General features: G+C 41.3%; 1 protein-coding gene across 1 annotated transcript; it reads left to right on the forward strand.

Annotated features, from left to right (window-relative positions):
- Positions 1–4620: 4620 nt before the first annotated feature.
- LOC100283359 (two-component response regulator ARR3) lies at positions 4621–6429 on the forward strand. The gene is made up of 5 exons (NM_001156260.2): positions 4621–5388; positions 5528–5574; positions 5678–5755; positions 5853–5923; positions 6029–6429. Exons 1-5 carry the CDS (start codon positions 5229–5231, stop codon positions 6117–6119), a joined length of 447 nt encoding a protein of 148 aa, NP_001149732.1. The 5' UTR covers positions 4621–5228; the 3' UTR covers positions 6120–6429.
- Positions 6430–21013: the final 14584 nt, after the last annotated feature.

Genomic DNA, 21013 nt, shown 5'->3' on the forward strand with positions numbered 1-21013 from the left:
AGTTATTTCTAACCCATATGTAAACTAGCTAGTCATGCTCTAATTTTTGCTATTGTTGTAGACAATAATGTTTAGTTAAATGTTAACTTTAGTTGTATCACCTCAATTATATGGTGTGTAGTCCGGTTTCTGTTTTAGGCCCAATTTGTTTGTTCAGAAGATTTTCCTAGGAAAAAAATAAGACAAGGAAAACAATGGAAAATGCCACTTAGATTGATCACTTTCTCGTTCCAATTTCATTGGGAAATTTGCTTGAATCACTTCTTTTCTCTTACGGGGCGCTTGGATCCATTAATTTTGGTGGAATTGTAATTTACTTGATAAAGTAACTTATTTGGTTTAGAATTTGCACTTTTCAAAGTTCAGATATAAGCCTATCTCAAATTCATGGGTTGGAGGATCATAAATGATTTTATAAATCAGTAGAATATGTTTCTAATCTGTAACTTATAGGACGCTCTTAGGGCCACTTCTCTCTATAGTAAAAATGTAGTTCATAAATATCTCCGACACCTTTTTAATAATAGTATACAATTATATTTAAATAAAACCATATTAGTTTAATTGATATGTCTAATATAGATTATACATGTATTTTATTTATTGAGCTAATCCACCAACAATCAACCTAAAGACTCACATCAACACAAACATGGACGACCATGCATGATGCATGGATCTAATTCGGAGTGCACCCGACACCATAACAAGATGCCAGATGAGGCAATCAATTGGAGAATAGTCCTACTGGTGTTGCTCCGGTAAACACAATGCATATGCTTGTGATATGGCCGGATCCATCGCCTACTGACCCCGAAAAGATACCCTAACGGGTTGTCTTGCTGACAAAGCGCAAGAAGGTTTTCTTTGTTGCAAAGGATAACATAATATTCTTGTAGGTAATTAGATACTTTGAATAGTAAGAAATCACTCAGAATCACCGAGGATTCAAACAGTTTTTGGATTCACTAGTAGCCATTTCGGCAATGCCAACAACAATGATATGTGTTGATAAATACGCACATATAATTATCACATGGATAGACATAGATAACAAGCAAATCAAAATATGTTTTGTGATACAATCAATTAAACTCAAGCAGATTCCGTTGGCGTGGAAGGTAATCAAAATTATGGTCTGATTGGTGTCAAGCATGACGGTGCAGATTATAGTTTGTACAATCCCATGCAAATATTTGATCTCATCGTCTATTAGTGTGTGGAACTTTGACATTAAATACTACAACTGGCTAAAAACCATGCAATTTTAGATTTGGTTAATTTCAAATTTCTTCAAATTTGCTAAATCTATAGAAAACAGTGTGATAATTACGATTTTAAATAGATATAGCATTAAAATATATTTCATATTTTGACACTAAATACTACATCTGGCTTAAAACCATGCAATTTTAGATCTGGTTAATTTCAAATTTCTTCAAGTTTGCTAAATTTACAGAAAATAGTGTGATAATTATGATATAGAATAGATATAATATTAAAATACATTTCATAATCGATTTAATTGCACTTATTTTGTATTGTAAATATTATGTCTTCTATTTTCAATTATAAAATATTTTCACTTTTCTGAACATATACCATTTGCATGCACTTAGAGATACACTATATCTAGATACATATCAAAATCAATATATCTATAAAAGTTAAAATGTCTTGTAATTTAAAAAAAGTATATTTTCTTAAACAAAAAATGTATCAACTGGCCACTATAGTGAAGACTATATTCTTTTAGGCTATTCCCAATCTCTTATATTTTATCATAATATCCAAAAATGTTATGTCATATGACAACTATCTCAATGCATGGTATCTTAGATTATTTTTTAATTCTCAAAAGAATATTAAATCTATATGCTACTCTATTAAGAATCTAATGTGGGCGCCTACTGCTACTATGGACCCCAGTGTCCATGAAGCTACCCAGCAACCGGCCCGCAAAAAATAGTGTAGAGCGAGCACCCGAACCCATGCCTCCTTACTCTAGAAATTTGGGGCTAACCACCAAACCACATGTACCTTAGTGTTTATAAATAAACAATAATTATGTTTGAATAAATATCTCAATATCTATTTATATAATATATAACAACCGAAGCACAGGCAACTCGCTAGTATAGCATATATGAGAGTATGAGATGTGGATCCATGCCTAGGCAGTACCTAGTATTATACTCAATTAATACTTGCCATGTAGGATACAAAGCTCATGTGGTAGGTGAGTAAATAAACATGAGAATAAAGCAATATCTTGAGGGAGAATCCATTGTGACACGAGGTAATGGATATTGAAACCTAAACCATCTAAGTGGCCCATATTTCATACTCTCGTACACATCTAGCATTTAATTGTTTTGCGGGGACTATAAAACAACACATAATACTATACATTGATATAATTTAATACTATACATTGGTATAATTATGTGGGGTGAGTCACAGGAGTCTCTGATCGATGGTCAATGGTCATACAACCCTTATTTTTGTCGAAAATAAATAAGAACGACCATTTTCAATAATATCGAGGAACACCTATGAATTTTTGACGTATAAATGATCTTCACAAGAAATCAAAGAATATGATATATGGCAAAAAAACATATGTGAGGTGAGGTATAATATGACGTGACAACTTTGGATGAGGGGCAATGCTAGGGAGGGGCAAAGTGGGGCAATGTCCCCCCTAATCCTCCCCTAATTCCATAAGAGCCACTAATTTTTCTAGCTAATCATCATATAAATAATATAAAATACCTCCTAATAGCCTCTTCAATTTGATTTATCCCCCTAAACCTAAATCCTGGCTTCGCCCTTGTTTAGACAAGAAACAATGAGTTGGGAACAACCTTATTCCTTTTAACTCTTTCCACGTCATAAAAATAATTATGTGGCAATATATTAAATGAGTATGTTAGTATGGATTTGGGAATAGACTTAGCCTCCGTTTGGATCATTGGAATTGAATCCCATTCAAATAATAGCAATTAAAGCACATATCAATTAAGGTAATAAGGTTTTATTCAAAATATATTTGTATACTATTATTAGCAAGATGTCGGAGATATTTATGTGCTATATTTTTTACTATACAAGAGTGAGTCGTACAAGAGTGAGTCGAAGAGCGCTCTATAAGTTGTAGAGTAGAATTATATTCTATAGAGTAGAATCATATTCTATTGAATGTCAAATATGATACTTTATTAAGTAAATTTCACCCATGAATTTAAGATGGACTTATATATGAACTTTAGAAAGTGATGAAATGTCAAATTCTAAGCCAAATATATTACTTTATTAAGTAAATTTCTAAAATCCTACAAAATGAATGGATCCAAACGTTCCGATAGAGAGAAGGGAATATAACTTGTTATATCATATCAATCCGTAGGATTGGCAATTGGTACGGTGATTATGGATTTATGGTCCATATCACAATATTCACGACCTTTTACCTTTACAATACTACGGAGTGTCTAGGACAGAACGGGAGGCAGTAGCACATCTAATCTTTACCGTACTGTAGGAGAGGAGATAGTAGCACACGAATCATCAGCGGCGGATAAAAAAAGAGGGTCGATACAAGAACCCTACAACGATAGATATAGTTCCGCTATAACCCCGACAAAAGATAAATATAATAGTAGTCTTATATTAAAACATCGTTCAACGATAGAAGCCACAAAATGCATCATGAAAAATAAAGAATACAGTTTATCCATCGAAAGGCCAAATTATGAAACTAATAGATGTTGCGACTAGTAGCATCAAGGTCAGCTCAGTAAGATGTTCCAGTCGCTAAGATGTGTTCATACACCCTTTTTTTATTGTGTGTTAATACAACTGTAGAAACAGAGACAAAAATCTAGACAAGAAAAAAAATTACCATCAATTGCTCTTTTATTGAGACACCTTGAGACCAGGGCTGGTCCTGACATTTTGGGGGCCCTAAGCAAAAATCTATATGGATGCCCTATACGGAAGTTTGATTATGCTATATTTTTAACTTTAAATGATATTTAAAAAATAAAAGAAGTTAATGATTTACATATTTTTTCAAAATGATATGACTGGAGACTGTTACAATATTTTATGAGTTGTAAAATTATATAGATTATGTAATATAACTCTATATTTGCTTTAAGAGCGAGTATTTTACTTTTAATTTGCCAAACTAGCCTAAGCTTTAAAATGCACAGTAAACCAAATTTAAATACATTAGAGCAAATTTTCTGGAAACAAATTTTTAGCAAACTAAACTTAGATTAAGCAACGCAGGTTATCAGAGTGGGCCATCCGGTAGGCTAGAATTGAGCAACGCCACAGGCACATGTGTACAACATCTTTCGTCATTCCCGCATCAATTAATATTTAGTATGCGTCATAAGCAAAATGTTGCACGACCTCGAATAGATGATTGCCAAAAAATTAGGAAGACACAATAAATAAACGAGAATAGAGATTTATCTGTAAAATATAAGTATTTGGACATTATTTTGACATAAGGTGCCCTACTGACTTAGGGGTCTAAGCGGTTGCTTGAGACCGACTGAACCTCGCATTTGTTCCTTGCCTTAAGATGCCGTGCTCCCAGGCTCCCAGCACGAGGATCCTGCCTGCGGGACCCTCCACTTTGTTGGCATCGCAGCAAGCAGCGGCGCGGTACGGTCGCGTACGGGGACGGGAATACGGGATGCGATCCAATCGGAGTGTTCCAGTCCAGCGAGCGCACGGCCGCGCGACAAGCCTTGCTCGGCGCGGAGGAGGCAGGTGCCAACTGTGCGTGAATGAGGCACGATCTGACAGCCGCTGGACGTGAGATTTCCGGACAGGAGAACCGCGCTGCCACACCCCCCCGCACGGCCCCTGCGGCGCGATGCGCTATCCATCCATGGCCACGATCCGTCCGTGCCATGCCGATCCCGCCTGCGGCTCAGCAGCGACTCCACGGGCCACGGCCGCGGGGGGGATTCACCGCATCGCGATCTCCGATCCGATCCGATCCCGCCCGATCCTCGCGCCATCTTTTCTTTTTTTTTCTTCTTCTATAGTGTGTAGATAGTGTGCATATAAATATACCCACACTGTTCCTCCGGTGATTGCATCGTTGGCAGCGCCATTCATCCATTTGTCTTTTTGATTTGTTTTGACCTGAGGGCAAGGCAGGGCAGAACAGAGAGCATTCGTCTCGATCAACCAGATCTCGATCAATGGAGGTGGCGGGGGCTTGCTGCCACGCCGGCGAGGAGAGGAAGGTGGCTGTGCCTATCGGCAACGATGCGGAGGTGGAGCCATGCGTCATCGCCGTGGACGACAGCTCCGTCGACCGCGCCATCGTCACCGCGCTCCTCCGGCGCTCCAAGTACAGAGGTGAGGACTCCGCACGCGACGCGTCAAGGCTTTTTTCTTTTGATTCTTTTTTTGTCTCATCATATAAGATGAACTAATCGAATAATCTACGCCACTATAACATCCAGTAATATAACTTGTGATACTTTTGTGGATGCAGTCACTGCGGTTGACAGCGGGAAGAGGGCGCTGGAGATACTGGGCTCGGTACCTGCTGCTCTTCTCAGTTCTCACTGACGAATAGGAAAAAGACATTATTGGATTTTCGTTTGGATGAACCTGAACTTTGCCTTTTCTCTTGTGTATCCAGGAGCCGAATGTGAGCATGATCATCACAGACTACTGGATGCCAGAGATGACCGGCTACGACCTGCTCAAAAAGGTCAAGGTAATTAACCATTAGCTTCGATGGCACCTGCAGCCTCTCAACTCAACTGTTGTCGCGCGTAACATCTGATACAGCCTGCTTCCGCCCTACTAAGCAGGAGTCTTCGAAGCTGAAGCGGATCCCAGTGGTGATCATGTCCTCAGAGAACGTGCCCACCAGAATCACCAGGTCTGCTTCTCGATAGAACCACCAGCCAACCGCATATTGGCAGTGTCCCCACCGATGATGAGTCGTGAGTCCTGACAAAATTTGACGCGAGTCTGTTTTTTTCAGATGCCTTGAGGAAGGCGCGGAGGACTTCCTGCTGAAGCCGGTCAGGCCGTCCGACATCTCCCGCATAACAACCAGGATGCTGCTACACTGAACTTCTTTCACCAGTGGCCACCCAAGCCAGGCGTAGTGTTTTCAATTCAAGTCACAGTAGAGGTATAGGAACGGAGTCAATTTAGGGTAGCAATTAGCCGCAGGAAGTTTGATGTAATGTGGCCTTTCATTCATTAGTGCTTCGAGCTTTCTTTGGCGTCTTACTCGATCAAGAACAGGCAGGGATTAGTTGTAGGGTTCCAGTTCCAGAAGTAGCGACTTTGTTGTCTTAAGTATAACGAATCGTGAAAGTGTAAATCACTGCACGAATCATTCTGTTAAAGAGGAACATTACAATTTACATTGGCTTAGCCGTTTTCTTTTTCAACTAATTCCATGCATGTTCCTGATATGCTTGAGGTTTTCTCCATTCCTAGGGCGTTTTAGTGCACTGGCCAAGCACCAGATCGCGTAGGTTCATAGGGCATTCGTCCTTCTTCAAACTGAAAGAAGCCTCCCTCTTGTTTGGACCTGCGGAGAATGATCAACTCCCTGATAAGGTCATGAATGAGGCACGACATGGCACGGCCAAACTCATTCCTGGTAACGGGCTGCATCTTAGGTGATGTTTGGTCGGGTCGTTTTGCCCCCATGATATGTTACGTCGTTAACTCACCCATTGTGTAGCATTTGGTTCGGCTAGCCTGTGGCCTGCGTGGCGTTATCGGACCTAGCTCGATACCCCTCAGTGCAAGTCTTCACCCCTCTGCTCATTTCTTCTGTCACCCCTCAATAGATTACTGAACCAAACAAATCACATTAACAGTGGTGGGAGTTGGTCCCATTATGATTCCTGCTACCTGAATCGAACCAAACACCACCTTAGGTGTTGTTGGTTGACATATTTGTAAAACATGATGGGTAACTGATATAACGTAATCAATCAAGCCATGTTTATTTAAGTTTAACCGTAATCAGATATAACACTAGAAATTAATACCAGCCTATTCAAACTTATTACAGCTAGTACTCGAGTGTGAATTATTATCATTGTCATTTACGTTATATTTTGTGAACCAAACATTACCTTAGTTTCTAAGATGGCCACCACGAGCGACCTGTAGTCCGTGCCCCCATCGCAGGATCTTGTTGAGGAGATCGACCCCGATGGAGCCCCCTGAGAGACGGTCACCCACGCCACCTATCTCATGCGTGGTTATTCTAACAAACTCGTGGAAAACTGTTGGATCTCATTTAGAATTGAGTTTAGACCTCCTATATATATATATATATGAAGGGATACAGCCAATTAAATATTGTCCATTTAAATGATTTTTACTTTATTTTTTTTAAAAAAATTTATGGCCAGCCAGACTGGGCCATTACAAGGCCCAAAAGGCCGAGCAGCCCAACCCAGCCAGCTGGAAGAAAGGCTGGCCGAGCGGCCCTTTTTGGCCAGCACTTCCCTAGGGTCACGATGCCATGCGAAAAAAAGAGAAGAAGCGAGGGTACAGGAGGTTGGCTTCTCTGGCGTCTCTGGCGACGGCGCGGTTCGTTCAGCGCTGGCGAACTCCTCGCCGGCTCTTGTGCAACCGCTCCTCGAGCCCGGCTCCATAAGTATGGTGTGTTGCCCCTGTTTAGCAGCACGCAAAACACTGTTAGCCCTCTGCTCCTCTCTGCTGCTTGCTGTTCCATTCTCCTCAATCCATTAGGTCCCTAGTGTTCCTGTGGTTAATCGCTGGTGGTGATTGGAAGCTGGTAGAGGTGGTGCTGTTCTTGTGCAGCGAGGTTCTCCCGTACTCCGTTGATTTAACAGTGTGCCTGTGTGGTGCTCTGTCTGTTCTGATCTCTGTCCACCGTGGCCTGGTGCCTGGGCTCCCTGCTGCGCGGTGTTCGTCTTCTCGGGCTGGTGCTGTGGACGTCTCCCACGGCCTCAGCAGCGGCTCTAGTATCTCCGTCAACCTTCCGTTGTGCAGGCCCAGACGTGGACAGCGGAATTGGTTTTATGGGACAGAACTTCGTGTTCGCTGAGCTGATCGTCCCACGTAGACAATCTACATGCTGTGAGTTATCCGTTGTCACTCTATTTACTGTTTAATTTTGTGCAATCTGCTAGTATTAAATACTTGTGTGTGATTGCACTATTGTGGGTGGATTTGTTTGCTCGATGATGATAACGGTGTAGTGAGACGACGTGACAGTCTGGGTTTTAGTGTGTTGTTATTTTCAGCATTGATATTATTTGTGCCTAATTATATCTATATTTGTTGAGGCTGTTTACATGTGTTAAATTCTGTTATTTTATTAAGTACACAGCTCCTTACTATTTGCATTCATGCTTGATTTTTAGGCTCATAATATTTGATTTAAAACCATGATTTAGTGAGATAGGACTGTCACGTTAGTCAAGGATCTTTGATCACCCTTTAGCGTTGGAGGGTTGTCTAGCGCAGCAACCCGCTATTTTGAGAGCAACATTTTAAAGATAAACAATTATGTTTATTTGTTTAGTCTGCCTTCTTCATCTACAAGCCATGTTTAATTTACAAATGGAGCTAAGTAGCTATGTTTCATGTTTTCAATTAATGGAATTGCTACTGTTCATTACCGTTATAATTACATATGGTATTTATTTGAGTTATATGCTTGTTTTGTTCGGAATTAGAATATTTAATTTATTTAAATATGTTGGAAGCATGTCACTTATTTCTCTAATATTACAACAATCCAGAAAACCAATCCGTATAATGGCCTCCAGTTCTGATGTCATTAAGCATGAAGCGTTCGATGGCGCAAGCTTTAAGCACTGGCAGATTAAGACTCGCATGTGGCTCACTGACCTAAAATTATTTTGGGTAGTGACGTCGGCTGTTTCCCAGGTTGCATCAGATGATTCTGATGATACAGCAAAGGCCGCCACACTAGCGGAGAAGGCCAAGTGGGACGAAGCCAATGAGGCATGCTTGTCTCATCTGCTGAACGTCTTGTCGAACCGCTTATTTGACGTGTACTCTGGTTTTACCTCCGCTAAGGGTCTATGGACTGAACTTGAGAACGAGTTCTCTGAAGTTGACAATGGCAATGAGTCATTCACAATGGAAAACTACCTCAACTATAAAGTTGCCGAGGGAAGGTCTGTTATGGAGTAGCTACAGGAGATTCAACTCCTTGTTAGGGACTTGGTCCAATATGGTTGCGTCCTACCAGACAGTTTTCAGGTGAATGCAATACTGGCAAAGCTCCCGCCTTCTTAGTGAGACTTTGTGACTTCACGCTGCCACATGAAGAAGCAAATGACTCTCACTGAGTTGTCAGCTGCGATTAATGTGGAAGAGCGTGCAAGGTCTAGTAACAAGCCATCCCAGCAACTCTAGGCTCACGTTGTTGAGAAGGTGGAGATAGAAAATTCCAGAAGAAGAAGAACTCTCCACAGAAGAATCTGAACCAACCTAAGTCCAAAAAGATGAAGAAGAAAAAGGAGGACTTTATCTGCTACGTTTGTGGTGTCTCCGGGCATACAACTCGGAGGTGCAAACTTAGGAAGGGAAAAGGTCATCCACCTTAGCGCAAAGAAGGGAACGTGGTGGTTAACTCCACCCAGGGTATGCACCTCAGGCCTTTATGGCAAGTCCATCAGATGACTGGTGGATGGATTCCGGTGCTACTGTTCATATTTGTGCTGATCGATCCATGTTCTCTTCATTCTAGGGATACATCAGCGCACCAGTCTTGATGGGAAATGGTGTTTCGGTAGCAGTTCGAGGTACTGGACAGGTATACCTGAAGTTAACTTCAGGAAAGACGCTCATGCTGAAGGACGTACTCTATGTGCCCTCGATGAGCCGGAACCTCATATCAGTGTCGCTGCTTTGTCGACAGGGTCTCAAATTAGTGTTTGAGTCTAATAAAGTGGTCCTGTCTAAGTTTGGTACTTTTGTTGGAAAGTCATATGAGTCAGGCGGTTTGTTCCGTCTTTCCGTTTTGAATAATCATTCTTCTTACCATGTTAATGTGGTCTGTAATAACGATTCCATTAATGATATATGGCATTCCCGTTTGTGTCATGTGAATTTTGAGGCCATTAAGAGATTAAGTGACATGTCTTTAATTCTTGAATATAAACATGTTAAAGGTGTAAAATGTGGTATTTGTGTGCAAGCTAAGTAGCCTAGAAAACCGTTTCATACGGTTGAAGGCAGAAGTACCACTCCTTTAGAACTAATTCACTCAAATGTCTGTGAGATGAATGGTATAATCACAAAAGGCGGTAAAAGATACTTTCTTACCTTGATAGATGATGCTACCAGGTTCTGTTATATTTACTTACTCAGAACCAAAGATGAGGCACTAGAACACTTTAAGATCTATAAGACTGAAGTTGAAAACCAGCTAGACAAGAATATTAAAAGGCTACGATCTGATAGAGGAGGTGAATACCTTTCCAACCTTTTTGATGAGTACTGCAAAGAGTGTGGAATCATTCATGAAACCACCGCCCCATATTCACCTCTATCAAATGGGGTAGCTGAAAGGAAGAACTGAACGGTGTGTGACTTAGCTAATGCTTTGTTGCAAAGTTCGGGGATGCCTGACATCTAGTGGGGCAAGGCAGTACTCATGGTGTGCTATGTCCTGAATAGGGTGCCGCCTCGAAACCGTGAGGCCACGCCCTATGAAGGATTTAAAGGAAAGAAGCCAGATCTTTCGCATCTTCGGACTTGGGGCTGCCTTGTAAAGGTGAATGTCCCGTTGCCGAAGAAGAGAAAGCTAGGCCCTAAGACCGTAGACTGTGTCTTCCTGGGTTATGCACATAACAGTGCAGCTTATAGATTTCTAGTGGTCCATTCCGAGACGAGCGAAGTCGCTGTAAACGTAATAATGGAATCTCGGGATGTGACATTCTTTGAGAGCATCTTCCCTATGCGGGATAAGGAAGTAGTAGCCCCAGATGGTCCATCTCGGACATATTCTCTGCCCTCGAGTGTCCATGACCAGACTCCAGATTTGGAGTTAAGGAGGAGTAAGAGACAAAGGACTGAAAAGTCTCTAGGTGATGATTATATTATTTATCTAGTGGATGAAGAACCACGCTCCCTCACAGAGGCATATACATCTCCGGATGCAGAGTACTGGAGGGAGGCTGTCCGTAGCGGAGATGGATTCAATCATCTCGAACGGAACTTGGGAGATAACTGATCTCCCAGTTGGTTGCAAGCCTGTGGGCTGCAAATGGATCTTTAGGAGGAAAAGGAGACCCGATGGTACTATTGAAAAGTACAAGGCCCGTCTTGTGGCTAAGGGTTTTACTCAAAAGAAAGAGGAGGATTATTTTGATACTTATTATCTGGTGGCTCGATTGCCCACAATCCGTGTGCTTTTAGCGCTGGCAGCTGCTTATAAACTTCTTGTCCATCAAATGGACGTAAAGACAGCATTCCTAAATGGAGAGCTGGAAGAGGAAATTTATATGCAGCAACTAGAAGGATTTGTGGTTAACGGACAAGAGAGCAAAGTGTGTCGCTTGATTAAATCCTTATACGGTCTTAAGCAAGCTCCTAGACAATGGCATGAGAAGTTTAATAATACTTTGACCGCTACCGGGTTTTGTGTAAACGAAGCCGACAAGTGTGTGTATTATCGCTTCTCTAGGGGCAAAGGTGTCATCATGTGTTTACACGTTGATGACATATTGATATTTGGGACCGATTTGGAGGCTATCATGGAGACAAAAGTATTCCTCTCTAAGAACTTTGATATGAAGGACTTGGGTGAAGCTGATGTAATATTGAACATCAAGCTAATAAAGGGTGAGGATGGGATTACTTTGTCACAATCCCATTATGTGGAAAAGGTCCTGACTCGTTTTGGACATATGGACTGTAAACCAGTCACCACGCCCTATGATCCATCCTACACGCTCAGTAAACATGAAGGCGAGCCTGTGAACCAGCTACTATATTCGCAGATCATCGAATCTCTCATGTACCTGAGCAGTGCAACTAGACTAGATATTTCATATGCAGTATGTAGACTGGCTCGTTATTCGGCCAGTCCAGGAGATAGACACTGGGTAGCCTTGTACAGAGTGCTTCGGTATTTGAAGGGAGCGATGAATCTTGGTATTAAATATACCAGATTTCCGTCAGTACTTGAAGGATTCAGTGATGCAAACTGGATCTCTGACTCGGATCAAATGAAGTCTACAAGTGGCTATGTGTTTACTTTAGCTGGTGGGGCCGTGTCATGGAGATCGTCTAAACAATCAGTGTCGACACGTTCCACCAAGGAGGCTGAATTAGTTGCACTTGATTCAGCAGCATTGGAGGCTGAATGGTTGAGAGACCTGTTGTCAGACCTTCCAATGCTAGCAAAGTCGATACCGGCTGTCTTAGTATACTGTGACAACACTTCTGTGTTGCTGAAAGTGAACAGTAGAAAGGACAACCAAAAATCCTCGAGGCATATCAGAAGACGACTTGATTCATGTCGGCATGCTAGAGAGATGGGTGTAATAACCGTAGATTACATCAAGTCTGAAAGGAACCTTGCTGATCCTTTCACCAAAGGACTGGCTCAAAAGCCAATCCAAGCAGCGTGCATAGGAATGGGACTCGTACCCTGTTAGCGGTTTCAACTGCGGATAACTGTCCTTTGTGACCGGAGGTCCCGAGATCCAGGCTCCAGGAAACGAAGTACTGTGGAACCAAGAGCACAAAAGACAAAGAGTCTCATTAGCTGCTGTGCTCTGTCTGTATGGCAGGTTGAGCGATATGCTCTTAATGAAGTCAATGCTATAAGCAGGGAAATTGTCCTACAGAATTTCCTTAATGATTTCACCTATATGATCTGGCTGTGGGGTCGCAGTCCGGGAGAGAATGGGGTTTTCTCTCTAGTGAGCTCATGAATAGATATTAAAGGGCATGACCGTAACGCCCTACCCCGTAAGAGAAGCAGATAATCTGCCTAGTACTACGTGCCTTTTGTGCGAAGATTCTCACACTAGGGTTTGTGGATCAAGGTGTAGTCCTCCGCTTACTCGTGCAGGATTGGAGTACACTGGGATAGGCTTTGGTTCAAACCTAACAAGTACCTCTACTAAAAAGTAGTATATAAATAGTACGGGAGCTCAATGACATTGATCAGAAAATAAGAGTGAAAATGGTGGGGATTGTTGTCCATTTAAATGATTTTCACTTTATTTTTTTTAAAAAATTATGGCCAGCCAGGCTCGGCCGCTACAAGGCCCAAAATCCGAGCAGCCCAACCTAGTCGGCTGGAAGAAAGGCTGGCCGAGCAGCCCTTTTTGGCCAGCACTTCCCTAGGGTCGTGATGCCATGCGAAAAAAGAGAAGAAGCGAGGGTACATGAGGTTGGCTTCTCTGGCGTCTCTAGCGGCGGCGCGGTTCGTTCAGCGCTGGCGAACTCCTTGCCGGCTCTTGTGCAACTGCTCCTCGAGCCCGACTCCATAAGTATGGTGTCTTGCCCCTGTTTAGCAGCACACAAAACACTACCAGCCCTCTGCTCCTCTCTGCTGCTTGCTGTTCCATTCTCCTCAATCCATTAGGTCCCTAGTGTTCCTATGGTTAATCGCTGGTGGTGATTGGAAGCTGGTAGAGGTGGTGCTGTTCTTGTGCAGCGAGGTTCTCCTGTACTCCGTTGATTTAACAGTGCGCCTGTGTAGTGCTCTGTCTGTTCTGATCTCTGTCCACCATGGCTTGGTGCCTGGGCTCCCTGCTGCGCGGTGTTCGTCTTCTCGGGCTGGTGCTGTGGACGTCTCCCACGGCCTCAGCAGCGGCTCTAGTATCTCCGTCAACCTCCCGCTGTGCAGGCCCGGACATGGACGACAGAATTGGTTTTCTGGGACAGAACTTCGTGTTCGCTGAGCTGATCTTCCCACGTAGACAATCTACGTGCTGTGAGTTGTCCGTTGCTTCACTCTATTTACTGTTTAATTTTGTGCAATCTGCTAGTATTAAATACTTGGGTGTGATTGCACTATTGTTGGTGGATTTGTTTGCTCGATGATGATAGCGGTGTAGTGAGACGACGTGACAATCTGGGTTTTAGTGTGTTGTTATTTTCAGCATTGATATTATTTGTGCCTAATTATATCTATATTTGTTGAGGCAGTTTACTATTAGCATTCATGCTTGATTTTTAGGCTCATAATATTTGATCTAAAACCCTGATTTGGTAAGATAAGACTGTCACGTTAGTCAAGGATCTTTGATCACCCTTTAGCGTTGGAGGGCTGTCTAACGCAGCAACCCGCTATTTTGAGAGCAACATTTTAAAGATAAACAATCATGTTTATTTGTTTAGTCTGCCTTCTTCATCTACAAGCCATGTTTAATTTACAAATGGACCTGAGTAGCTATGTTTTATGTTTTCAATTAATGGAATTGCTACTGTTCATTGCCGTCATAATTACATATGGTATTTTTCTGAGTTATATGCTTGTTTTGTTCGGAATTAGAATATTTAATTTATTTAAATATGTTGGAAGCATGTCACTTATTTCTCTAATATTACAACATTAAAAACACATAATCCAATTGAACATAACTATTTACATTGTCATATCTTAGGAGTAGATGTAACATAGCTCCAGTTATAGCCTCTCAATCTCAATCTTCATCTCTCTTTGGCTCTACTTCATCTAAAGGCGTTTTGGGTGGCCTACTGATCCTAAAGCAACTATACGGTCTCTGCTCCCCAAAAGGGTCTCTCCCGGGAGGTGAGATCTAGGTTCTACACAAAGCTCTCTAGGCCATTGCGAACGGTCCACCGCCTACACGCGGACGGTCCGCGTACCCACAAAGAAGAACGTAGTTATGTGCTCGATGGTCACCTACACGCGGATAGTCCGATGACCTATGCGGACCATCCAACACCTCATGTGGTAGAACCTTCTAAATTATATGACCCACACGCACTTGTCCTTGTCCCAAGGACCTCAAACGACTATGTATGTGTACCAGATAACTTAAAAGAATCTATCAGGATTCCTTAGGAACCTGAAACGTCCACGTCAAACCTTCGAACAAGATCCCATTTCATCGACATCACAGTATTACAACATTTTATACATAACATATATCAAAGTAAAAGCGTAGAAGTATTACAATAACTTAATTTACAACTAGATGTTCAAAACTTACAACATAAAAGTATTATTACAAACCATAGGTAGTGAAGTACTATATGAAAGTCGCCTAGTGGGGGTGAATAGGCGAAACCTGAAAATTATAAACTTTGAACACGAACTTCACCTGGGGTTAGGATTAGAAATAAGTGATAACGAAATCAGAGTGCGGAAGAGAGTTCTTCTTGCTACGAGTTGCTCAATCAAGCGGATGACTTTGGGAGCTGTTGGTCACTTGTTCTCAAATGTTGTGAATCAAGAACAAGGCAACACAATCGTTAAGCATTAAGGACCTTGGTCCTTTGAAGCATTATCTCCTTTTATAATGATCTTCAGACGAAGGTCATGAAGGACAAACCTTCATCATTTATGAGAATAAGAATTTATGGAGATAATATATGTCATCCATCCATCCATTCATATATTTATTTCATAACATATGTACATGAGCATTAATAGAACTTATATTACATTGATACCTTGGGCTTGATCGAAGGTGTTGATGCGAGAACAATTACAATCCAGCGTGAACAGTACGGGGTACTGTTCACCTATTTATAGGCACGAGAAGCAACCCAAGTAAAAATACATTGATGACCTTAACATGTAGCCATAATCGTGACATAAAACATCAAGGATTAGATAGTCTTTTCCTCTTCGGCTCGGCATCATGTTTTACCTTCGTTATCGCCTTAAGTCGAAGCTGTCGTCCTTCGGCTCCAGCTTCGACATTCGCCGTTATTGGTCTTAGACAATGTCTTTGTCTTGAGGACCTTCGGTGGGGAAGAAGATCCTTATCACAAAAAATCCTTTCTTATGACGAAGCTCCTGTAATATTCAACAGTATGATGGAAACAAATGGTTAGTCATGTTTTTGAGGACCTTCGGAAGACGAAGGCCCCCAATTGTATCCTTTCACAATATTAGTTTGTTTCTTTGTAACGAATTCAAACTGCGCAACGAACGAAGGCCTTTAGCCGAAGGTCCGAAAAAACCTTTCCTTTGCTAGAATAGAGAATCATTCCGTATTGTGGGGCCCACCCCTCAGTGGTGCTTTGTGTATATATACAAGGGCTTGCGCCGAGAATATTTTTTGTGCCATCTAGCTTTTGTGCTGTGATTGACGTTTTAGCTTTTTTCTTTTGCAAGCTTGATTGTTTTTTGAGCTTCGACTTTCTATTGTGATCATCACCGAAATGGCCAATAAGAAAAGCGTAGACTCCACGCTCGCTGGTTTCTATGAAGCCATGGAGAGAACCAACGTTGAGAAGATCACTGATGAAATGTTAGTTGGACTATCTGGGGATTCCAGTGACAATGAGAGCTTTGATGTTGAAAGTGAGAACTAAGATGCCGAAGATCGACCTTGGAGGCCAAGCCATGTTGTTTTCGAGAAATCAATTGTCAAACAAGGGCAAGTTGAAGCGATGAAGGGCAGATATTTCCATGATATATCCATAGTGAGGGCTGGAGGAGAAAACACTGTTCCTCTTCCTGAAGCAAATGAAGTGGTTGTATTTAAAAGTTTTATGAAGGCTGGACTTTGTTTTCTCTTGCATAAGATGCTGGTTGAAGTGCTAAAGGCATTTAAGATATACCTTCATCATCTTATTCCCGAAGCCTTAATTAAAGGTGGAGTTTTTTATTTGAGCTATGAGAAGCCAAGGGCTGGAGCCAGATGCCAAGTCCTTCAGCAACATTCATGAATTATCCTACAAGACGAAGGCAATTAGGAAGGAGCAATATCATAACAACTTCAGATGCTACAACTTTGTGCACCGTTCTGATGTGAGGTATCCTATGCCAACATTCTGAAAGAAATGACTGAGCTCTTGGATGAAGCAATGGTTTTATGTCAAGAATGATCTGAGTGAGAGGGAAGATGTGAGGGGTATAATCTAGCACCCTATACGGTCACACTTCGGCATCAGAAGGCCATCTATCGCAAGTGGGAATGAAGTGCAAGCATGTTTGATGGCCTTCAACACAGTGTGCACTTACATTGACACCAGGGATTTTGTTCAAGAGCATATTGCTTATAAGGTGTGGCCACTTGTTAATGACTGGGAGATGCCGAAGGAGACTGCTGCTGGCTCCAGCAAAGGTGGTCTGGTTTATCTAAGATACACCTATCGCTATAGAAGTCAATTTGACGATCCGAATGATGACTGGCTTGAGGTTGTTGAGGCTACCAGTGATGAGCTATTGGGAGCTTATACGAAGGCAGAAGACGAAGCCATGACCACTGCCTTCGGCGCTCGCGGCAAGAGGAGACTGAACAGAGTTTTTGGTGTGATCGGATTTTTTATCCTGATTAGTGCTTTCCTGCCCGAAAACAAGGGCCGAAAAGAAAAATGGCAACTTAATCTTCTTCCGCCGCGCCTAAGCCAAAGAGAGCTAAGGTTTTGACTCACAGGCTGAAGCCACATTCTTTAGAGAGGACAACTGCAATGCTTGATATAGAAAAGATGGAGATTGTTGAACATGCCAAAGCCACCCCCTTGGCTTCAGAGACAATTCCTGCTGTGACGGTTGAAACTAGTGTTGGTCCGGTAGAAGAGACAGAAGCAAAGATATCAAAGGCAGAAGAGCATCTAAAACTGCTGAGTCCCCCAACCACGATGGGGTTGCTAAAGCTGACAACTGCTACAACAATGACTCCTACGAAAAGGAGAATGACCAGTGTTTTGGATGCTATTTTGAAATCTTCAAAGTTCTAACTCTTGCTTCTACTGAAGCTTCAGATGTTAATACTGAAAAATTAGTGGACCTTCCGGAGAAGCCGACATCACCTATGAAGTTTAAGCTAGCGGAAGCTAGACCTTCGAAGTTTAAGCCAGCGGAACAAGAAAAGGAAGATCTTCCGGAGAAGCTGACATCACCTATGCCTGAAGCATCGTCTCGAGGCAGTTTGGAATATATTATTTGTCATGCTTCAGGAAAACAACTATCAGAAGGGCAAATTGCCAAAGCACAACATTTCGCAAAGGACCTGAAATACCCTTGAGGGTCCCTAATTTATGGAGGGGATGATGAAGATGACTTCCTTTACTGTCTTCCAGACAACAAAGAGATAAACGTTCGCAGAGAAATGATGGGCAACATGGGATATTCGAAGCTTGAACTTGGACTATCTGCAATGATGAAGGACCAACTTGAAGACAGCCTTGCTTATAACAGCTTGAAGGTTTGTATATTTTATTTCTGCATTTACTGATTTTTGTTAGGCAAGTTTTCGACAAACGATTTGTGATAATACTTATTAATATTTGTATATTTTTTGTTTGTCAGGGTCTTATCTTTAGCAAAGCATTAAAAGCCTAGAAGGTTGCAAAGGATGAAAGCACTAAGATAGCTTTTGGGAACCTACGGTCGGAAGTCATAACGCTTCAGAATGAAGCCCTTGAGAAGGACAAAATCTTGCTCTCCTTAGTCGAGAGGTTAAAGTCTAGCGAAGCTAGACTATCTAGCCTTTCCGAAGCAGAACAAAAAATGGAGTTTGAAAAGAAGAAAGAGAAAGATGCGAAGCGAATTGCCGATTTAGAATATGCGCTATCCATTCAGGTGGGATTGCACAGATCCGAGGTGCAAGGATGGGAGAAGAAGCTCGACGAAATGACTAAAATTTTTAATGTCGAACAAACAAAACATGAGATATCTTATACAGAACTGTTAAGAGTTTAGAAAAATGTCGAGGAACTTCGTTAGGCCAAAGAGGAGTGCTACAAGGTTGCTATGGAATGTTGTAATAATTTGAAAAATAGTTTTGCTAAAGTTGGCGCATTCTCTTTGGAGCAGAACTTTATTCGTGGTGATCCTGACAGGGTTATCCGGTGGATTAGCGGCGAAGGCGAAGCTTTTGATGAAATTCTTACTGATAGAGGAGATTTTTGCGCCTTCGCCGGCGCCCGAGGAGCCGTTTCACTGTCACACCCGGTTCCAGGGGGTAGAACCAAGCGCATACCATATGTGTGCCAAGATCCATTTCCACACATATGTTGACGTCACAAGTGTAATATATCAAAAGACAATGCAATAAAGGCGTAAAGAGAGTAGAATACTTTATTACATCATCTGAACCATTGTATCTTTATCAAGTATCACATCAAAGTAAGGCGGAATTTAAATAACATGGGTAATCTCCCACAGGAAGATGACCGACGCATCGTTAGACTTAGAACTCATCGTCGAAATCTCCATCAAAGTCTCTAGCATCACCCTCTGATCAAAATATTAGCAAGGGTGAGCTCACTTATGGTTGGGGCTCAGCAAATGGGGGAAAAATTAATGTAGGTATAACAAGGTGAGGCTAAGGTTGAGCAGTAAGCATTTTAGTTGGTCAACATTTTATTAACAACACTTGTCTTACTAATAAGTGTGAATCCCAAGTATCCCATTTAAACAAAGGAATATGAGTATATCAAAAACACTTAAGTGAAACCACTTAAGCAAACCATTGGCAGATCATTGGATCTCAATTTATTTCCATATTCAAGTTCAATTATTATGTGAGGAGTCCAAGCCGCTCATAACCGTGAGCACGACTCATATATCAGTTTTACACTCTGCAGAGGTGGTACAACTTTACCCACAAGCCGTGTATCCCATCTAGCATGGGTTGTATGGACCCTTAAACACTGCCAAGGTGAATGGCTAGGGATCCGCTATGAGGCTTTCACAAAATACACTTAATACAAAGCAACCCGCTAAGGTTTCTAAAGTCGGTGTGGAGACCCTCTGGGTGAGGTACCTTAGCCAAGATTACATCCCCATGTCAACGTGAGCTGCCACCACTACCGCTCCCCCTCTTGCCCATATTTCAGGTAAGGTTGATAAGCACTAAGCATATAAAGCTAATTACCAAAGCCATAGCCATGATAGCACTCGTGGTTGCACTGTTATCCTGGGTGGTCACTCCATGTTCCCATTAATATGAAATAATATTGTTTTAACCATCGGGTTAATATCATAATTGCCAATTTCAATTTCGGAACATTAATATTGATTAATGAGTGACATCAAAATTATTAAGTTGAGCGGTAGCATAAATTTGCAAAGCTTAACAATTTCCCAAGGTAAACAAGGAATACAGTTGATAAATCTAGGAAATCCTTAATTAGGTAAAACCCATCAAATTATGCAGTATATCAAAAAAAAGTAAACATTATTATATGCATTGATTGGGTACAAATAGAATATGCAGAGGGAGAATCCACTTGCCTTGCTCAAAAGTGTCCTGCGGTTCGTCCTCAAACAAATTCGGTTCGTCTACCACACAGTCAACTTCTAATATCGATTCGCGTATCGTACATACAAAAGAAATCATTCACCAATAAATAAACACGCACCATTACATAAACATACATCATTCAACAAACAATAAAACATACATTATACGAATCATGCTTATCAAAGGAAGACATCCAAGAATAAAAGTTGATTAGTAACTATAATGTAAATCAAATCGTAAATTTACCTTGAAAATTAGAAATACTAATTATTTCATTTTATTCTTTTTGGATAAAACAAGTGATATATAACATGGACTAAATTCAATAAAATGACTAATCAGGTCTAAATAACTATTTATGAGCATTTGAGATATAAATTTAATTAACAATCTATGAGATAAGATAATTAATTTATTAATTACTTTAATTTCATTTTAGGAACAAATGATACAATTCACTAATAAGGAAATTACCGTTCAATAATATAAACTATATTTTTTTTAAAAAATCAAACATGACTTGACCTATTTTAATATTTTACACAACTCTAATGTATTTTAATAACATCACTTACTTACGT

Source organism: Zea mays, chromosome 7 (genome assembly GCF_902167145.1).
Source record: "Zea mays cultivar B73 chromosome 7, Zm-B73-REFERENCE-NAM-5.0, whole genome shotgun sequence".
Classification (NCBI taxonomy): domain Eukaryota; kingdom Viridiplantae; phylum Streptophyta; class Magnoliopsida; order Poales; family Poaceae; genus Zea; species Zea mays.

Bases quoted from the DNA above. Each gene is read 5' to 3' on its own strand.
- LOC100283359 (NM_001156260.2), top strand. From the start codon at position 5,229: ATGGAGGTGGCGGGGGCTTGCTGCCACGCCGGCGAGGAGAGGAAGGTG. The intron at 5,389-5,527 runs GTGAGGACTCCG...TTGTGGATGCAG, and splicing joins CCGGCGCTCCAAGTACAGAG to TCACTGCGGTTGACAGCGGG. The intron at 5,924-6,028 runs GTCTGCTTCTCG...TGTTTTTTTCAG, and splicing joins GTGCCCACCAGAATCACCAG to ATGCCTTGAGGAAGGCGCGG.